The sequence below is a fragment of the Vipera berus genome (assembly GCF_964194415.1).
Source record: "Vipera berus genome assembly, chromosome: 4".
In the NCBI taxonomy this organism is placed as follows: Eukaryota; Metazoa; Chordata; class Lepidosauria; order Squamata; family Viperidae; genus Vipera; species Vipera berus.
In genome coordinates, this window is record NC_138206.1 from 24,336,753 (window position 1) to 24,359,349 (window position 22,597).

Consider the following 22,597-nt stretch of genomic DNA (forward strand, 5'->3'; position numbering starts at 1 on the left):
ACCCTCCCCCCACAGCTAATAACAGAGTTGGAAGAGACTTTGGAGGTCTTCTAGTACAACCCCGTGGTCTGGCAGGAAACCCTATACCATTTCAGACAAATCGTTGTCCAATCTCTTCTTAAAAACTTACAGTGTTGGAGCACCCACAACTTCTGGAGGCAGGTTGTTCCACTGATTAATTGTTTTAACTGTCAGGAAATTTCTCCTTAGTTCTAAGTTGCTTCTCTCCTTGATTAGTTTTAATCCATTGCTTCTTGCCCTGCTTTCAGGTGCTTTGGAGAATAGCTTGACTCCCTCTTCTTTGTGGCAATCCCTAAGATATTGGAAAACTGCAATCATGTCACCCCCTTGTCCTTCTCTTCATTAAACAAGACATACCCAGTTCCATCAACCGTTCTGCCTTGGTGGAGCAGTGGGCTAATGCCTCCTTAAGTAACACCAGCTGCCTGCAATTAGTGCAGGTTCGCATCCCACCAGGCTCAAGGTTGACTCAGCCTTCCATCCTTCCGAGGTAGGTAAAATGAGGACCCAGATTGTTGGGGGCAATAAGCTGACTTTGTAATAATGCCGCTTGGGGGTGTGTGTGAAAGCCCTAATAAGCAGGCATATACATAGAATGAAGGCTACTGCTAAGCTTGTAAGCCGCCCTGAGTCTTCGGAGAAGGGCGGGATATAAATGGAATAAAAATAAATAAATAAATAAATAAATAAATAAATAAATAAATAAATAAATAAATAATATGTTTTAGCCTCCAGTCCCCCGATCATCTTTGTTGCTCTTCTCTGCACTCTTTCTAGAGTCTCAACATCTTTTTTACATCATGGTGACCAAAACTGGATGCACTATTCCAAGTGTGGCCTTACCAAGGCATTGTAAAATAGTATTAACACTTCACGTGATCTTGATTCTATCCCTCTGTTAATGCAGCCTAGCACTGCATTGGCAACTGCAGCACACTTGCAGCCTGCTTCAGAGTTAGGATAACTGCACACACAGCCACAGTCACATGACTCCCTCTAGGGCACTTGGCAACCAATTCACTTTTATAGCATTTTGCAGTATCCTTGAACCTGCAAAAAACACCCCTTGGGGAAATGGATTTCCCAATTTACTCTGATCTGGATGTTCTGAGTTTTCATTCTTTCCTTGCAATGCTGTGTGATGATGAAACACTGATAGAGGAGGAACAGATTAGGAAAGGCTGACTTGTAGTTGCCGCCATTTCATATTTGCTTCCTTTTATGCAAGCAGCATTTTTCCTTTTAAAATGGTACCTTTTTAAAAAACAAAATTTAAATTTTACAGAGACCAGTTGAGTCAATCCTCTCATCACGTATGCATAGGACAAGCATCACTTTAAAATAACAGAAGACTTTTTGATTTGTCTAGGACATTAATAATGTTATCATTTCTCTGCACAAGGCATACATCTATTTTTAATGCAGTTCTAATTGGGATGCTTTTGGTTTCCTGCAGGCTCGAGCCTTGGAAATGAAGAGCAAATCATTCTCAAGGCCACTGAACCATCTAAAGAAGCACTTAAGGGGGCCAGTAGAACTTCACTGCAGGCTTCAAATAGCGCACCAGTTGCCCGCAGGAGTTTACTTCCGGCACCAAAGACAGGAACAGCACCAGCTGGTAAGTTTTCCCATGTGTCAGAGTTCATATGACATATATGTTTGGTATGTGTGCATGTGCAATGAGTGTGCATTTTAGAATTTTGTAGTATAGTTTGCCCTTAATTCAGTGTAAATTGTGCTCAAATCTGTTTTACACATTAAAATTAATTCACTGGTTATTGCTCTTTAATTGATTCAGTCTTTTTAAAAAACATTCTTATTCTGGAGAATTGAACAATGGACATTCAACCTGAGCTTGCAAGGTATATAAAAAACAGGGATCCTCAGTAGGTCTGTGCACTGAGCGCAGAACTTTATGGCGGTTTTGTAAGCATTTTCACTTGTAACTTTTACAAGCTTCCCCAAAATCAAGAATCTCGATAAATCCCTGTCCACAAGTTCTATTGGAAGCACTGAGCCAAGCGTATCTGCTGTGAATGGAGTTCCTCACCAATTGGCAGCCCATCAAACAGACTGTAGAGGAGGCATTCCCAGTACATTTCTTACGAGGGTAGATATTCTCAGCATTTACACGAAGATGCCCATCCCTCTGCCAGAGATATAAAAACCCTGCTAATTGAAAAACCAAGAGCAGAACTCTGGAAAAAACCTGGAAAAGAGGCTAGATGAGGAAGCAGGGGCCACGTGGGAGTTGGCTTCCATTTTCCCAACAACTTCTGAAGAAAGCTTGGAACCCCTTGAGAACCTGGAGAAATCCAAAAAACTTTGAAGCAGAGGATAGTTCAGTTTGCTTCAAGAAGTCTTCTATTTGAATAGAAACAAGTAAACTAGCTGACAAAGAATATTGTGCTTAGTTGGGCTATGTATGTGATGCTAATTCAAATTTTCCGTATTTCTCTCTGCAGGCAGGGAAGTATTTTTATTGGTATTTCAGACCGGGTTCCAGAAGCTATGTTTTTCTCTGTAGCATGGGTGTCAAACTCGATCGCGTCACGTAGCGTATTGTGACTGTTTTGCTTTTGCAGAGCCGGGGTGGGCGTGGCCTGAGCATGATGCATCAGCCCGCGAGCCGCCAGTTTGACACCCCTGCTCTGTAGGATCTTCCTGTAATCAATAATATTAATGGGAAACTATTTCCTGATGTTACAGAACAGATCAGCACCATCTTGTAGTGTGTTTGGAGCATTGGGTTTTCTTTCAGATCATTGTACACAAGTTGCCAGCAGCTGTCTGGGGTTGTTGTTGTTTTTTTCTCCAGCATTGAATGCGCTTTTAGCAATTGATGTTAAAATTATGTTATTTTGTCATTCCTTTTACATAAAATTGTATTTTATTTATCTCTGCTGAGGATGGAAGATGGACACCAAGTGAGGATAAGTGGTAGCAGTAGAAACTACCAAGCCATTACCCTAAATCAGGAATAGACTCTGTGTTTGAATACCCAGAGACCTTCTAACCCAGGGGTCTTCAAATTTGGCCCTTTTATGTCTTGTGGACTTCAACTCCCAGAATTCCTCAGCCAGGCATGCTGGCTGAGGAATTCTGGGAGTAGAAGTCCACAAGTCATAAAAGGGCCAGGTTTGAAGACCCCTGTTCTAACCTATCAGCTTTCCAGATCTATGAGCTCAGTTGTCTGCTACAATATTATAAACCTTCAAATATTTGTTTCTAAATGCAAAGGCATCCCTTCATGACAGGGACACAGTGAGGAAAGGCTTGCATATATGCTGTTCATCCACCATCATTTTTGTCCAACATCCGTTTCTCATGTGCAATCTGACTATTGTCATATAATTAGAGATCCATTCATTTGGGTAATTATATGGATATGTTAGTATTGTGCCTACTTTTCAAATAAGATTGCGAAGTAGAAAGGCAGAAATCTGCCCAGATGTTTAAATTATCTGATGCTTCAGAAGAAGAGACAGTCATAAATATTTCCATCCATTCATCATCTGGTCTTCCTGTACCTGATTCATCCTCCTGCTATAACATATAAACCTCAAATAAATCATAGTAATCAGGAAGCGCAGATAAAGGCATCAGAACTGGAATTATAGAAATATACCAAAATTGCCCTCTCTAATAGTGACTCAAGGTTTTAGTGGCCTCACAAATTGGTCCCTGGAGAGTACCCAAAGGATGGATGGATTTTTCATAATTGCTACAAACAAAAATCCAACCAGTTTAAGCTTGTGGGGTTAGATTGAATGGAGAGCCCACTTGGATCATTTGTGCTCCCAGAAGAAAGATAGGTTGTCAATAAATTAGTACTTAGGGATTCCTGTTATCAGGTTGGTTTCTGAGGCTCTACTTCCCGATGATTTTGTTGATGATATGTGGGCTTCAAGAAAAAGAAGAGTGTATAAGACAGCTTTATCTACAAAAGGCCATAAGGATTAGACATTCTGTAAGCTGATTTTAAAAAATTAAAACTGGTAAATCTTGTTTATAAGAAGCTCTCAGTGAAGAGTCATGACTGCTCAAAGGAAAGGATATCTCTTTAGTTATTTATAAATAATATATAAATAGGGTGTGAAAATCTTAATAGCTTTATACCTGACTAATAAAGCATGTCCTGATTTCAGTCACCCTTTCAGCCAATACATTTTTATTTTGTGGAAATGTTACAGATAATCATTTGACACGTTCATGGTAATGCTATATAGTTTTTAATAGGATTTGCTTTTGAGGGGAAGTATGAGTTGTAATCCACAAGGGAAAAATTCAGGTATAAACATATATAGAGAGAGATTAGTCCTCTAACATATATGAGTACTTTGACTATTTCTACTTGATTTACATAACTGTTGGCAAGGAAATGACTTCACTGAAGTTTTAAATTGGAACTTAGCATCTGTATTCCTTTTTTCAAATGGATATCTGAAACTTTGTCTTCGTTGTATTTCTTTCCCACATCTTTAAAATAGAAATTGATATTCATTCATTTAATATTAGTTTCATTCAATTTGTTTATGAAAAAAGTGGGAAACCATACCGAGAAGACATGAAAATGAAAGATCACTTCTACTTGGAATGGGTGGTCCTGCATGTAAGGATAGATAATTCTCATTTACAGATTGCCTCATACAGCAATGGTTTGCAAGTTTTAATGGTGATGAAAAAGTAACTTTGTGACCAATACTTGCATTTACAACTTTTGCTGATCTGTAAGGCAAAGGTAAGTTGAAGCAAGATCCTAAGCATAGTTGTGGTTTCTCTTAGCAGTTGCTTCAATTAATGACCAAGTTGCGAGTCCCATTTGTAGTTGCTAAATGAGGACTAACTACCCATATTGTTAAGGTCTATAAGGCTAGCATGCAGGGAAAGTATCACCTGGATTTCTAAAATGATCTTCATTGCCAGTAGGATAACGTAACATAACCTTGAAAATCTGCCAAAGTAATTATTTCACACAACTTACACCTAAAATTATTAAGTCAAGCTTCTCTGATGCTTTTTTTCATACCTACCCTTTCTCCTCCTCTCCCATGGACTCAAAACCCTTTTTGTAATGTCCCTGTTTCCTGCCTCCTTTATATTAGGTATTCCATCATATTTATGGATTCAGATTATGCTGTGAAATTCATTGGAAGTCAATGCAGGGTCTATAATATTGACAGCAATGCATGCATGCTAACAAACTGGTTGCCACTTTCTGCATCAATTCCAGTTTCTGAATGGTTTTCAGAGGCAGATCCATATAAAGCTCATTACAGTAGTCCAGTCAAGGGCATAATTTACAATCAAAACTTCTGCTATTCCAGATATGGCCACAGTTGGTAATTCTAAAATTGTGGACTGATTAACTGCTAATACTGAATGCATCTTTGTGGGTTCTATAAGAAAACATTCTGAATTTTTTTCTATAAAAGTTAGACTATTACACTTTACATATCTTTACACTTTACATAGTTTAAAAGTTAGACTGTTACACTTTACATGGAGCCGCCCCTGAAGACCATTTGGAAACTCCAAGTGGTGCAGAATGTGGCTGTATGGGTAGTAAATAGTAATGAATAATAATGAACCTTTATTGTCAAAGTGCAACCATGTATTGAGATTAGCTGAGCCTCCCTTCGTGCTCCCACCCCCCAACTCACAGTGACAACAAACCTCCATCTTATTACACCATGTGAACTAATTGCACCGCACACCAGCCTTGCAAGTCAATTCTGCATAAAGTTTATAAAAATTATTTCTCGTTCAAAAGCCTCACAGCCCACAGATAAAAGCTATTTTTCAGCCTGTTGGTGCGGCTGGCTATACTCCTATATCTCCTACCCAATGGTAGGAGAGTAAAGAGATACCGTCCAGGGTGTGAGTCATGCCTGAGAATTTTCCTCACTCTTCCAAGGCAACGAGCCCTGGCGATGTCATCCAGTGGTGTCAGGGGACAGCCCACAATGTCTTGTGCTGTGCTCACCACCCTCTATAATACTTTCCTATCCGCGGCTGTCAGACCAGCATACTAAACCACAATACCATACGAGAGGACGCTCTCTATAGTAGACCGGTAAAAGAGGGTCATTAGCCATTGTTCTACCCTGTTCTTCCGTAAGACCCTGAGAAAGTGAAGCCTCTGTTGGGCCTTTCTAGCCACCTGGGTTGTATTAACTTTCCAGGTCAGATCTTCGCAGAGGTAGACTCCCAGAAATTTAAAGGAGGAAACTCTCCACACAGTCCTCCCCGATGTAAAGTGGGGCAGGTTCCTCCTTTTTTCTCTGGAAGTCTAGCACCATCTCTTTCGTCTTGCCGATGTTCAGGTACCAGATAAGCAGCACACATAACACCACTCCTCCATGAGCTGCACTGATTATGGGTATTATATGTTTTGATTGCAATTCACAATGCTGGTGGTTACCTTTAAAGCCCTGCCTGGCTTGTGAATGAGGTACCTGAGAGATCGCCTTTTTCAAAGAGTCTGTATCCATCCAACCAGGCCGAGCAGAGTGGGCATGCTGCAGATCCTGTCAGCCAAAGAATGTGGGCTGGCAGGGACCAGAAAACAAGCTTATTCTGCGGTGGCCCCTGCTCTATGAAACATCCTTTCTTCAGAAATCAGGATGGCCCCAACCCAGTTAGCCTTTCATAAGGAAGGCCCTGAAAACGTGGCTATGTTCCCAAGCCTGGGGCTCTGAATGTGCCATGGATTTCATTTCCTGGCAGTATTGCTAACTGGCTCCTATGTACAGTATATTTAATTTGGATATTTTTAGTGTTTTTATTGGTTTTACTACTTTTATTGTTTTAAAATGTTTTTAATATTTTCAGTTGTAATACCTTTTTTAAGCAGCCCAGAGTCACTGACTGAGATGGGCGGCCACAGAAATCAAACAAATAAATAAATATTTTCACAGCATATAATTCTTACTAGGTAGCTATTTGTATGTGCAATGCCTACTCTCAAACTCAGAACAAATATCTGACTAGTTCACTCCTTTCAAATAGTACTTATTGTTATCTGCTTTTTCACAAATGTGTGTATCTTTGTGAATACCTTCCCTAATATCCACCCTCTTTCATTCCAAAAACATATAGCTGAATTCACAAAAAATGCAACTGCCAAAAGATAATTGTGCTTCCATTCTCTATTTGGTTCAGAAAGTCCAAATTTAGGACATTTTTATCCAAATGCAAGCCATAAATTGCCAGTATCTTCAGTTATAGAAACTATTCTGCAGTGCCATATAGGGAGAGTAGATTGTGAAGTCCTTTGTTGCAAGATAGCTCCCGCTGTCTCTGCTGTGGGTAAACACTTTGTATAGATATTCATTTCCTTGATGCCCTCCTGCATCTCACAATCAAATGCAGTGATATCCAATATTTTGTGGCTTCAGCTTCCGTGCTGTCTTTGGCATCCGTGCTGTTCTTGTTTCTACCAAGAATAAGGTTGATGCTGAAATCCATAGGCCAAATGTTCCAATCTGACGGCAAGATGTTTGTTTCTTTGCAATGCTGAACTGTGGCAATTGGGTATCAGTGCATGATAGTGTTTTGCCAAGTGTCAGGACAGTGATCAGGTGCTAGGCAATTCTTTTGGATCTAGAGACAATAAGCACAGCAGTCTACAAACAGATTTTAAGCTTTATTATTAGCTTAAGCAAACATCTAAAATTTACATACCAAGCAAGATAATATCCAAATCTCTTACAGACTGCTGGGAGCTCCTTAATAATGACAGCAGAGATGCCCCAAGGACAACCAGTTTCCACAGCATTTAATGCTAAATTCCATGTAGAAGTTCCCAACTGATAACAACCACCCTACAGTTGTTATCAAAACCTGGCACCGTGACTTCTCTGGCCCTGCTGAGGTCAAGAGACTACAAGACCTGACCTTCACTGGTTAGTGTATGATTCTGGAATGGGAATCAGATGTCCGAGACTTTCACAGTGAAAAAAGCTTTGAAGTTAAATGAAGACTCTCCCCCACCCACCTTCTCTTTTGTATAGCAAGCAAGAGGAAAAAACAAGCAGACTAGCTCAGAATGAGCACTGGATTTTTCTTAATATGAAGGAGAAATCAAAATATTTCATTAAACTTCTTGAAATAACAATGTTCTTCTACATTGCCATGGGATGAGATTTTAGTAGTCCTTTACAATATGCTTATGCATGCACGCACACACAAGCAATATATTTGGCATTTTACCAGGAGTTTAGGATTCTTTGGGGATACTGAGATTGTGGTTAGCTACTGCATTGCAAATATAATACCTGTATTTGGTGAGAAAAGAGGATATGCAGAACGTAGAGTTTTTAGATGTTATCGCTAGAGCTTGCTAATTATGAAGTTATTTTTAAGCTTGTTACACTGCATAATGTTTCATGGAATGCACATTTCAAAGGCACACTTTGTAATGGATAACTCAATACAACATGGCACCTTGTGTCTGCAGATCCTTTCTGTGAAGGCTGTGGAAATCCTTCAAAGGTCGTGTTTGATAACAAAGATTGTGCAAGCAAAGTATTTCTTTAGAACATTATAGCAAGTGTGTCTTTTTCTAGGCTCATGTGGTTGCTTCGGAGCTGCTTTTGATTATTTCAACACACACACACACACACACATGTATATTTATATGTATGTGTGTATATATATGTATATGTGTATATGTGCATATGTATATACTGTATGTGTGTGTATATATACCGGTATGTATATGTGTATATGTATATATGTATGTGTATATACATATACATACACGCGCACACACACACACACACACACACACACACACACAAACACACACACACACACACACACACACACACACACACACACACACATATATATATATATATATATATATATATATATATATATATATATGTATGTATGTATGTATATGTATATATGAAAGATTGGCATACAGATGGCTCTTATGCAAAGGAAATAGATAGCATTGTGCTTCCTTTCATTGTAAGTTTTATTATTTTCTTATACATCCAGGATGTATCATAAGCATCTAGGAAGAGTTTGAAGTTGCTGTTATGATAGATTTTAACTACAGTACATCTGTTAGCAGACTAACTGCCAAATGCATAATGTCAAATAAATTCTTGATTCATGAAGACGATAATTTCCTCTTCCAAAAAGTTGAGGTGGGCATTTTGCACTCCTTCCTCCTTACAAAAAGGAGGGAAAGGTAGATCAAAAATAGATCATGTAAGACAAACCCTATCTTCTTTCCTTCCTTTAAAAAAACAAAGGAAGATTCTTCCTTAAGAGGGGAATAACAAATTAGCATGGACAGTGATGGGGAAGGCAAGAAGGAGAGGAAATGAACAGGGAATCCAAAAAGGAGAACTTTGAAAAACTTTGACTTCTTGGTGTTCTCTGGTTTGCTTGCCAAACTTTTGTTACCAGACTAACTGGTCTGAAGATGTTATCTAATCTGGTAATGAAACACTGGCAAGCAAACAATCAAGCACAAGGAACACCAAGGATTCCACAGTTCAGCCTGAGCCACATATATTATCTTCTATTAAAGAACTTGAGTTCTGAATAGTAGCACTCCAACGTCCAAGATATTTTTGCACATCTTACTGTCAAAAATAATGGAGAAAAAATTAAGATCAATAGTGCACTGTCTACAGATTCTGTTGCTGAACGCTGATCATATTAATAAATTTTGATTTTTCTATAAATTCCAATAGGCTAACACAGGAATCTATGTTTCACGAGGTACAGCAAACAATTTTCAAAATCTGGATCAGGTTGTTTTTTTTTTAGAAAAAAGAATCTATTTTCCCATCTATTCAAAATAGTGTATGGAAGGCATTCTAATCAGATAATGGATGGGTGTATATTTTAGCTTCAAATGGTAAACTTCTGAAAGAAAGGAACTTTGGATGTATGAATGTATTTATTTTTTATTGATTGATTAAATTAATAAGCCATCCATCTCATTGTTAGGAGACTCTGTGCAGCTTTACGACATCCTAAAAGCAAAAGTAGAATATTAAATACCAGAATTAGTAGAGATTAGTTAAGTTAGAAACCAGAAATACAATGGGGTGGGGATGGGATCTTCTTCCCAGTCCACTAACTACATTCAGGTTGGAACAACCTCAATTTATGAAGATTTGAGTAAATTAATCATTGTTATAAGGAGTAAACCAGGAGTCATTTGGTAAAGGAACATCAAGTATACTGATAAGTTAATAAAACAATTTTACCTGTGCGTTCTTGTTTAAAACAAACATAGTGGGGCAAACAATAGTATTTTTATAGAATCTGCTTGTCATCCAAGTGAGACATCTTTAATTAACCCCGCATAAATCTTACCGTTTTGCATCATTCCACCAATTTGAGCCATCAGAAACCAAAGCAAAAGAAAAGAAGTGCCTTACATGGTATGACACGGTATTAGAAAATAATTGCTATGCAAATTGTTTTGATGACATGAGCTGATTGGTTTTCTTCCATTCTCTGAAATGAGCAGCTTTAATTGGATTCACTGCATTAAATCATCCTTCTGTGCAAATTTAGGGCATCACTAGCATGTCAAGGAAATAGATTAGGAGGGGGAGGAGGAGGAGGAGGAGAGGAGAATAGAAGTGCCAGATGATTTGGAACTTGTCCTTTAATTCCATTGAAATAAACTATACTTGCAGAGCCACTGGAGACAATGTGGTATTTTGTTTATACAACCAATAATTTTAAAGAAAGCACAAGCCTTTAAAAAGATCTTGGCTTGCCAGTCAATTAGGAGATGAAAAACTGTCTCTGATGGTTCCTTTCCCATAGATAGCAGGCAGAAGGACCTTTAGTGGTAAAGTTTGGAGGTGGGGCATAAGGACTTTGGAGTTCACTGGAGCTGTCAATGTGAATTAAGAGTACCATCCATTAAAATATCTATGCAGATAGGTGGCATGGTATACACGTCATTGTCTGTCGTTAATAATAACTTGTAGAAGTGTGAAAATCTAAAAGGTACATATGAGGGACATATCCTGAATCTAAAAAGACATTAAAATTGATCTTGGAAATCTTCTCTTCAATGACTCTCCACAGCTATGTCATAGACACTAAGGATCCTCATCTCTCGCAAGTAGTTCTGCCTCAGCTGAAATGGTGGACTTTCCTTCAGGAGGCCTTCTCCAAATTACAACAAGCCCTCCAGGTTTTCAGATGCGGTGCCATAACTTCCATTAAACTTCAGATCTGACCCTTTTTTTATTGAAAAGTTTTAAAATACATTTTACCTTTAACAATCCCCCCTCCCCCTCCCCAACCTATCCCTCCCTACCCCTCCCCCCCTTTCCCCCCTACCCCCCCACTTCCCAGAGCTAAGTACAGGGTATAAAAACAAAGAACAATCATAAACATCCATATGCTACCAACAATAAATTCTTAAATCTATCACTCTCTAGCTCATATAAGATAACTACAAACAATACTAATATTTCATATAGAAATAAAAAAAAAGAAAATAGAAAGGAAGACTTATTCAAATGCTAAGTGAAACTTTTTAGTCCCGTATTTCTTCTGGATATATTCAATCCATTTTTTCCACTCCATAATATAACGTTCTTGCGAATGATCTTTGAAATAAGCCGAAATCTTTGCCATTTCAGCCAGGTCAGAAACCTTTAAAGTCCATTCTTCTATAGTCGGCAGTTCCTCCTTCTTCCAATACTGACCTATTAAAAGTCTTGCTGCTGTAACTAAATTTAACATCAACTTAGTGTCCACAACAGTAGCATCTGTAATTATACCCAACAAAAAGAATTGCGGACAGAACTTTATCTTTTGCTTGAAGATCTTCTGCATATTCCACCAAATTTTTATCCAAAAAGCCTTAACCTTTTTACAAGTCCACCATATGTGGAAATATGTTGCATCTTCACCACCTGGGTGAGGAATGTGAAATTTACACAAGCTCAAAACTTAAGAGAGAACTTTTATAAAATGTTTTATAGATGGCATTTAGATCCTAAAAAGCTTGCAAGTATGTATCAGCCAAAATGCTGGAGGTGTGGTGGTGCAGATCTGACCCTTTGAACTGGAGCCAAAAGTCGGTCACTTTAATTGACCTAGCATTAGTGTAATAGCAATTAAAAGCAATTCATGGCATAGCACTATTTTACCTAAATAAGTATACTCTGTTGTTACTAAATATCTTGTTTTATATCCATCCTTAAAAAGTTATGTCTGCATAACACAATTGGAAAAATGTCTTTATCTACACACACACACACACACACACACACACACACACACACAATTGTGATTGGAGTTTGACCTGGGGGAGAAGTAGTCAACTTTTGTTTTATTATTATTGCCATTCAAAATTAAAGAAGGGGGAAAAATGCTTCTGTTCTGTGACTTCCCTATCCTGATCAGGACTAGTGAGATGTAGTGAGAGAATCAGAAGAGAGAACTCTTTTCCTTCAGCTTTTCCTACTTGAATTAATCTATTTCTTTTTCCTTAGGTTTTTTTTTTAAATTATTTTAGTCATGGTAAGTAATAGTGCAGGTGGGAACATGGATTTTCAGCAGGAAAAAGGGTTAGTTTTATTGCATGCAGACTGGTTCTATCGAGATTAGGAGTTCGTGTTTCTATGCAGTGATTGAAAAATGTGTTTTAAAATTGACATATAGTTCCAAGGAATAAAAAAGAACATTATTTTTGTCAAGAAAAGGGAAAAAAGCCCATCACTTTCACAGGATGGTGGGACTCATGAAGGTCAAGAAACAAAAGGGGAAAGGATAAGAACTGATTTCCAGGCTAACAATCACCATCTTGTGTCTCTATTTGCTTATTTATTCTCATTTCTTCTGTCTTGTGCCCCTCCCGCCTGGTTGCTGGTTAATTTTCTAGTGAGAACACAACTGAATTATTTTTTTTACCCAAATAATATTTCTCATGTCTTCCTTTTCTCATTTTGTTTCAAACAATGCATGCTGCAGTGCTTCATTATTCATGAAGGATAGGATTACTTGTGGTTATCAGACTAGAGGGAAGAAGAGATAAAATGACAAGCTCTTTTCAGAAAGCCCAACCATCCCTCCTCCCCACCACAAGTGGTTTGGTATTCAGTTTGGAAATTCCACTAGTTAATTGTTAACATTTAAAAACATTTCTGTGGATAGGTTGCTCCAAACATAAACTGCTTATTGGATAGTCAAAGATTTTGGCTTGCTTATTTGGCTTGTCAGGAGGAGCTGGTAAATTCCACTTCTTTCAGCCTCTCCTCCATCACATTTTTTCCTGTTTTTCCCCTGAGTTCTCTTTCTTCCCTCTTTGAAGTCTGCATTTTTAAGACAAGCGTCTTTTTTCCTCAAAAGAAGGAGAGGACAAGATTATTCCCTTTTCCCTCAGATGGCTATGGCTGGATTTGTCTCCCTTGTCTGCTAGCCTGTTCCCACCATTGTTTACATGCTTGGAAGATCTTGACTCTATGTCTCAGAATCAGTTATCAGTCTTGGGATGAATGAGGTAATCAAAATTGGTGAATGAGGAGAAACATATTTTGACCTCCAGGAGACATGATAATCTTCATCTTGTACTTATTAGGCATACATAGCCAGATCTTATTTATGGAGTTCAATCTTCTGTAGAGAATTTAGATACTATTGATACCTGCATATTGAACATTAGGTTTAGGAGCTACCTAGGTCCTGGTGTTCATTAATACATTACATTCATACACTAATGGCATATTAATAATAATATAATAAATCTATTGTAGGGTCTAATTCCTTTATTATATACTTTTAGATTCTTACAGATAATACTTCACATTGATATTTCCAGCTAGATACATGAGATTATGCATACAAACTGATTTTGATTGATTTTGAGTGTGTAAAAAAAAGATAAATTAGCTGGGAGAGGTAGTCTGGTTAAATATGGTTTTCAAAATGTTCTAATTTGTGCTATAGGCAGTGGTGGGATTCAAATATGGGAACAACCGGTTCTCTGTGTAGATGCTGCTTCCGGAAGTCCATTCTGGGCCTGGGCAACAAAAAATTAGCTACCGGTTCTCCCGAAGTGGTGCGAACTGGCTGAATCCCACCACTGGCTATAGGCTCAAGGTTCACTCAGTTTTCTATCCTTTCAGGGTCGGTAAAATGAGGGCCCAGATTTTGGAGGGGAATATGCTGACTTTGTAAACTGCTCGGAGAGTGCTGTAAAACACAATGGAGCAGAATAACAGTCTAAGTGCTATTGCTATTGCTGTAGTTCCAGTATAATAAGGACTATTATTGTGAATAATAAATAAATAACAAAGTAGTGCAAATTTCTTGTAGGGTTTAGCAGAGGCTCTGTTATGACTCTAGTTCTGTTATGATTACAGTCTGTGGACTTCCCATCAACATTGTTGAATTCTGGGAATTACAGAGTCAAATTTCATTCATTCATTCATTCATTCATTCATTCATTCATTCATTCATTCATTCATTCAAATAACTCAAGGCAGCAACACAACACAATATTTCTTCCTCCTCTTATTTGTAAATGTATTTTAATTGTATTCTCTTATTTGTAATGGTATTCTAATTATACTCTCATTTTCTCCTCATAGTAGTAATCCTGTGAATAGGGTTGAGCTTGGGATAACGATTCACCCAAGGTCACCGAATAAATAGCTAGGGCTGAAGGAGAACTAGAACCTGGGATGTCGATCCCACCAGGTTTTGGCCCTATTAAGGTGGATTGGCAGAATTTCAAATTCTGTTCTGAAAGAAAGTAAGTGAAATTTGGAATGGGTCAACTGATGGTTTCAACATATAAAGCACAAAAAAGCAAATTTGTTCAAATGCATCATAAAATCTAAAAAGACTGGAAAGTGAAAAGGTTGCAATGGAATCCATGCATGAGATTTTTTTTTTAGTTCCAAATTAATACAGTACAGAGATTTGCTGGTATGGTGTTTCTCACTTTTTTAATTCTACAGTGCAGTAGAATTAAAGTTAAGCAGCTAACCTACAAACTACTTTAAGTGCACTTTCAACCAGTTTAGTCAGTTAACAATGTGCCACTTGGCTGAACATTTTCTTTTACGTTTAAATGGATTATAAATAATTCTGTAGGTTTTCTATGCATTTCAGACTGAACTATCTCTTTGCATTTCAGACTGAACTATCTCCTTACTCTGCAAGTTCTTTACAGTTACTCTGTTAACATCAGACTGCTAAAATCCTACTGAATCTAATGGGGCTTTAAGAATTTAACCTGGTGGATCCTTCTCTCTTTCATTGCCATTATCCCAAGCTGTCCCCTTAACTTCTTTAAATAGTTTTCCAGATGTTATGAAGTTTTTGCAAAGAAATGTTAATAAAGGGGTTTTAATCCTTCTAATACAGAAAAATAGAACAGAAACATTAATTCTTATTTTTTTAATTAATTAATATTCTTAATTTTTCATAAGATCATGTTCTTAGTGCCTGAACTGCAAAGTATTAGAAATAAAGTTTTAGTATATTATGTTTAGTATATTACTTGACATCGTTGAAGCTACATGTCGTAAAGATAGCAATTTTAAACTTCTAGTGATATTATCACAGTTCAAACTAATACGCAGATAAGTATGACTGATCTTTGAGTTAGATCCCCATGAGACATTTTAGTAAATGCAAAAGAATGTAAAAAAATGCATAATTTGAACAACATTTTGTTCCTTCACCAGATAGGATTGCTTAATTTGAACTTGATTTTTATCTCAGTTGTTGTAGACTACAAATAAAATAGCAATATCACTTAGACTTAGCCCTCTCTAAGTGGTTTACAGAGTCAGCATATTGCCCCCAACAATCTGGGTCCTCATTTTACCAACCTCAGAAAGATAGAAGGCTGAGTCAACCTTCAGCTGGTCAGAATCAAACTGCTGGTAGTCGGCAGAATTAGCTTGCAATACTGCATTCTAATCACTGTGCCAGCAGAACTCTTCTAAATGTACTATTTTTAAAATAATTCAACGCTAAGCAGCAAAAATAAAACGTTTTCTTGTTTGACCAAATAGTGATCTTTCCCCCCATTCCTAAGGTTGTCCTCCTATAAAAACCTACTATTTAATTCCTTGGGGTTTACTTCTGCACAAATACCCTGAATAATTTGAAGGCATGTTTTTCAGAGCCTTCCTTTCTTAATGGAACCTGAGGCCTACATACTTTTGAAAATATTCTTTTCCCAAGACTGAATCAATCAGACTTAATAAAAATCTTGCGTTGGGAGATGCTGCAGCTTGCTTCTATGTAGTTAAAAGTAATTTATCCACACTTGATTTTTTTAAAAAATTATAATTATTATGTTACTGCTACTTTGGAATAGAGTACGGTAATTCTCTGAATATAGTTCTGTGAAAAAAGGAAGATATAAAGAGCTTATCTTCATATAGGGAATAGTTTGGTCTGCCCAAATATATTTTTAATAATTTTTAAGCTGAAAATTCCAAGAATTATAAGAACATGGGAAGTTGGTTTATGGTGGATCAGCATGTATGTACATCTAATCCAAAGGGGAACAATCTTTCAGGGCAGGAGCGTGACACTATGTCAGACAAAGAGGTGATATCAGAATCTGGAGGCTTGCTCATTAAAAAGTGTGGGAAATTGCAATTCATAGGCTTGCTGCCTCAAAATGCTGGAACTGATTTCCACTACTTGGTTACTTCTTAACTAAAAAGTTACTTGAGGAGCTGCTTCTCGGCCACCTACCCATCCCACCAGATATAGCAGAAAGGACATGTAAGGGGTTCTGTTGGCCAGATGTTTTGTTGGCCAACTGCCTGTTCTACCATATATAGCAGAGGAGGGATGTTATGAGTTCTGTTGGCCAGAGAGCTACATTGGGGGGGAGGTGGTGGGCCTTTTCTTCAGGGGGGCCTGCGCAGTGACTGAATTTGTTGGATTTATTCTACATCTGTTCTTCTCAACAGCAGTTCATGGAGGGGGTCATATATCTCCTGTTCCTTGTTTTCACACAGAACAACTCTGTGGTGGATTGGCTTAAAAGAGAAGAACTGGCCCAAAGTCACCCTCAGCCATGGCTGAGAATGGACTAGGCCTGAGTCTCCCCTGGTGCCAGTCTAACCTCTTATTTACTACACCAGTGAGATTCTAAACAGAAATCTTACTCGGTTTCTTCAAAACATCTGTTTTTCATTCAAATTGTCATTTAATAATTTATAATGCCAGTAGTGCTTTATAGGGAAGTATATGTTATCAAAAACTTTTCTTCCATTCTCAATTCTTAAATAGTAAAGACATAGACTTGTGTTTTTGTGAGTAGCAAATTGATTTCGAACCCATAAGGGAAATCTGGCCTGTGATCCAATTAATCTATTATGGTTCTTCTGTGTATTTTGACTCATTTCCCAATCCTGTTCCAAAACTCTTTCTTTCTCCTAATCTTCAAAGACGTTCTTGAAATAAGCTTTATTCAGTGACCTAATAATAAGAAAGTAAGCTAAACTTCATTCTGTGTCCAACTGAGGAAATGAGACTAGGATATTTGAATATTTGTGATTGAAATGGGTGTATAGGTTCTCCATACGTAAGTGGATTGAATATGGATATTATACATTATGATTTGTTTTATTGTTTAATTTTATCATATTATGAAGTATTTTGAGTTTTGTACAGTGCCTGGAAATGTGCCACATGATATATCTGAAGACAGAAGCTTCTTCACCCATTTAATGAACTTACCTATGGTATATGAAGTCAAATTCCTAGAGTGCATGCCTGTAACTGTGAAGTTATTCACATGAAGTATTTATACCACTTGATCACATTTGGAATGCTGCATCCAATTTTGGTTGCCATGATATAAAAGAGATGTTGAGACTCTAGAAAGAGTACAGAGAAGAGCAACAAAGATGATTAGGGGACTGGAGGCTAAAACCCATGAAGAATGGTTGCAGGAATTGGGTATGTCTAGTTTAATGAAAAGAAGGACTAGGGGTGACATGTTAGCAGTACTCCAATATGTAAGGGGCTGCCACAAAGAAGAGGAGATCAACCTAGTCTCCAAAGCACCTGAAGGGAGGACAAGAAGCAATGGATGGAAATTAATCAAGGACAGAACCAACCTAGAATTTAGGAGAAATTTCCTAACAATTAAAACAAGTAATCAGTGGAACAACTTGCCTTCAGAACTTTTGGGTGCTCCAGCATTGGAAGTTTTTAAGAAGAGATTGGACAACCATTTGTCTGAAATAGTATAGGGTTTCCTGCAGGGCAGAGGGTTGGACTAGAAGACCTCCAACTCTGTTTTTCTATTATTATGTGTTTCATGTTCAGTCATATACAGTACATATATCTTTCTTTTACAGGGCCAAAAAAGGAAGGACAGAAAGATCAGGAAAGCAGCAGGCCTACCATCTCATCCCCCAAGAGACTGGTAGTAGCAGCTACCAAGCTCCATTCACCAGGTATTTGTAATCTGGGAACACTTACTTTAAAAAAAGATTTTCAATTTGTAGGTGGCAAATTATTAAAATATTCTGGAATAATGTCTAAGTCAATTCAAATCTGTACAAGGCTGAACAAGAGGTGTGGGCTTGTTTTTAAATGGTTAAAGCAGCTGTGTCTTTTTCCATTGTGTGACCATTTCAAAAGCTACCTATAGCATTGGTTACAAAGCTTCTTATATTAAAGTTGTACATTCATTCTGATTGATTAGGGGAAATGAGGGAGAAGAAAGCAAAAGTGTTATTTATTTTTAGGTTACCCTGTATGAACACAAACTCTATAAACATTAAATCTCAGACAGTCAAGCATCAGTAAGCAAGTTTATTATATGAGCAGACAAAGCAAATTGTATCAGATTATCTCTGGATGGAACAAACAATGTATTTTTTTTCTAAAAATGAGGACATTGTTGTTAAAAGTCTAAAATATGGAACCTATTTCAGAAATAGATGAGTTTAATTTATTAAGAAATGCTATCATGTTGCGCATAGTGTACAAACATTTCTACCTGTGGTTATTTTTTTAATATACTACTATGTTTTCAAATAGAAGGCATCGTATTTTCTATGGATAATATAAGAAGAAAAATAAATCCTGAGTTTTGGCTCATGTCCAAGCCTGTGTTCTTCTTTTCCTTTAGTACTCTGTCAGCAGTCCCTGCATTTAACTGCAATATTGTTTTCTATATCTCTACATAATTAAAACGCCACAGGTGGAGACACGAGGTTGTTAACTGTGAGCAATAAATGAAAAGGTCATTGAATATATGCATGTGTACTTAAAACTGCAGTATTGATTTAGCTTATTAGTAAGAGTTCTCAATAAAAACACTTTAATGAACTAAAATTATTCTCCAGTTAGTGAGATAATTGGAAGTTTAAATGTTTAATGCTTAAATGTTTCCACAAAAAAACTTGCAAATAAAAATAGCATGGAAAGGCATTTACAAATTTTATCTCTTCCTTCCCTATATAATGAAAAATGTACAATTAATGGATTAGCTTATATTTTAAAAGCCTATATTATTTGAATTGTGAAACTACATAATGAAGAATATCATGAAGAGTCAATAGCATAAATACAGCTTTTGCATTCTGTTCTTTTATTTTCAACAAGAGATTCCTTAAGTCTTTCTTGCTTCCAGCCATCAAAATAAGTCATCGACATATCTAAGTATATTTATGTTTCTTCCAACAATTTTAATTCCAATTTCTGTTTCTTCTATTCCCACATTTATCATATATTCTGCATATAAATAAATCAGGTGACAATTTATAACCTTGGTGTATTCCTTTCCCAGTTATGAACCATTTAGGTGTTCAAATTTCATTCTAATTATTGTTTTCTGGTTATTTTATAACCTTTTCTTGTGATTTGATATATCCAGGTTTTCACAGGATATTCATGTTTGATGTGGCATATCCAGTCACTACTGTTCTATAATATATAAAGAATAAATAGATATATTTTTAAAACCTCCTTGCCTTTCAATTAATTATCCATGGGATACTGTCTATAGGTACCCAGCCTTTTTTGAATCCCACTTTTATATTTGGCAATTTTAGTTCCATGTACTGTTGCAGAATTTTGAGCATTACCTTACTAGCATGCAAGTTAAGTAAGCTAAGTGGTTTATGTGCAAATATACACATAGAATGTAAGTGGAGACAATATTAGTAGCATATGTCTGCCAGGAAGCACATCCACTGTTTCAGATGAGGTCTTCACTTGCACACTAAGGTACTTAAATTTAACTACAAGGAAATCTCAACCTTTCTCTCTTCTGAAAACTAGATCTAATCATCTTGGTCATCTCCCTAGGCTTTCCATGATATTATGTTTCATTCATACTACCACCGCCCTGTTAAAAGCGTGTACCTTTATTACAATAGTTCTAAATGACAGGTTGGATTGAGTGTGGCTGATCTCCCAAATGATCTTGAGAGACATTTTGAAGGTTTAACGTTGCTTCTCAGCATGACCTGGGCTACTTATGGGTAAACTGTCAGGGAGCCAAAAGAAACAAACCAATCTGAATATTTTCTATACCCAACTATGGGCGAGGATCCCTGTCACTAAATATATAATTGCAGCAAAAGTTTATTATTTGAGTGGAGTGTTGTTTCATTTCAAAATGCCAGAGACGAAACACTTTAAATTGCTGCTCTGTTTTTTAAAATTATGACAGCAAAAAAGGAGAGACAGCTGTATTGCATAACAGCAGGACAATACATGCCAGCATTTTAAAGCAGATGCTCATTTTCTGTAGAGCTGTTTAGAAAATGTTGGTGGAATGCGCACTTTAAAAATAATCCTAGCATTTCATTTTAAGATTTAAAAAAAACCCTCAGGTTGGATTGGACAATTTTCTATTTCAACAAAAATTTGCAGCTCAAAACTGATGTACTGATTTGGACATTCAATGTATTACAAATTTATTACTACACACAGACTATCAAGAGAAGTCTGGGCCTGATAAATGATATTCTATAGACAATTGAGAAACAGACGGTTTTCAGTTTATCAAGCTTATTTAATCAACTAAGAGCACATTACATTTTGTTATACCCATTTATCAATTGGCAAGCTACGGACCATGCTGCTATGCACTACCTGAAGTGGCTGAAGTGAGTCAGTATCCATCAAACAGTATGCACAATAGGATGGAAATCAAAATATATGATGGCACTGCGATGTCTCGTTTACCAAAGTATTTTCTGTATGCTGGCTAATCTAAGAGAGGTGGTCCAGCTGTTAGTGGAAATTGTGCTATGGGATCAATAAAATGGGAGGACAGTTGAAGAAAATATTAAGAAGCTGTTTCCAGCCAACTACTATATAGGAAAAATTGTTATACTTTCCTTTTGTTTTTATAGTTAAGGACAGGGCTTTTTTCCACATAGAACGCTCAGAACGGAGTTCCGGCACCTTTTTTGGATGGAACCTTGTAGGGTAGGCAAGGCGGGTTGTATGACATGTGTGAGTTCCGGCACCTTTTTCTTTTACAAAAAAAGCACTGGTTAAGGAACTTTAAATGGAGGCACTTATTTGCTTGACAACTTTAATGGAATTTTAATATCTGTGAAACTGCTGAATAATTATGTTTTGGGCCTAATGCGCTAAGTAGAACATAGAATAATAGGATTGGAAGGGACCTTGGAGGTCTTCTAATCTAATCGCCTTCTCAAGGAGGAGACCCTATACCATTCTGGACCAATGGCTGTCCAGTCTCTTCTTGAAAACCTCCAGTGATGGAGAAACAACAACTTCCAGAGATAAGCCGTTCCACAGATTAATTGTTTTCTTTCCCAGGAATTTCTCCTTAGCTGTAGCTCAGGGGTGTCAAACTCAATTTCATTGGGGGCCGCATCAGCATTGCGGTTGCCCTCAAGGGGCCGGGTGGGTATGGCCAGAGTGGGCGTGGCCTACTGGGTGGGCGTGGCTAGAGTGCGTATGGCCTACTGGGTGAGCACGGCCAGCTCTACATCGTTCGCATCAAGGGTGCCTATGGGGGCCTGGGCAGGAGTGGGACAGATCTGAGGGTCTCTGGCAGAAGGAGGGTCTTTGGGCCAGGACCAAGGCAGTGGGGGCCGTTCCCTCACTGTTTCCAGGATGGCTTCGCAGGTTGCATGAAACCACTTCGCGGGCCGAATCCGGCCCCCGGGCCTTGTGTTTGACATGTCTGCTGTAGCTGGATCTCTCTTTAAAGATCTTCCACCTGATATTTCTTATCCTGCCCTCAGGTGCTTTGGAGAATAAGTGAACCCCCCTCTTCACTGTGACAGATCCTCAAGTACTAGAAGACTGCTGTCGTATCACCCTTAGTCCCTCTATTTTTTTTTAGACTAGAAATACTAGATCCCTCTATTGTTCATTGTACGGTACATTCAGCCCTACCTGTGTTTCCAAATATCACAATATCACTAGATTCTTGAATACGTTTGAGAAATTTCTGTGTACTAAAAGCACAAGAAAGTGCATTTCTGCAATCTTTCATGACAGTGAAAAAAAAAGAGAGATTTCCACAAAATGCCTATTTAATTTCTGTCTTTGATTAGTTCCAAATGCACTCCCAATAGGAGAGTGGCAT

The 22,597-nt window shown here is 37.6% G+C and overlaps 1 protein-coding gene across 1 annotated transcript in view; it reads left to right on the forward strand.

The window, feature by feature from the left end:
- MTUS2 (microtubule associated scaffold protein 2) overlaps positions 1–22,597 on the forward strand; it is a gene marked incomplete at its 5' end in the record, with an annotated part of 205,844 nt that overhangs the window by 117,117 nt on the left and 66,130 nt on the right. The window contains 2 exons of the mRNA XM_081327497.1: positions 1,478–1,639; positions 18,369–18,467. Of these exons, the coding sequence (XP_081183623.1) occupies positions 1,478–1,639; positions 18,369–18,467 (261 nt within the window). The remainder of the gene's footprint in view (positions 1–1,477; positions 1,640–18,368; positions 18,468–22,597) is intronic.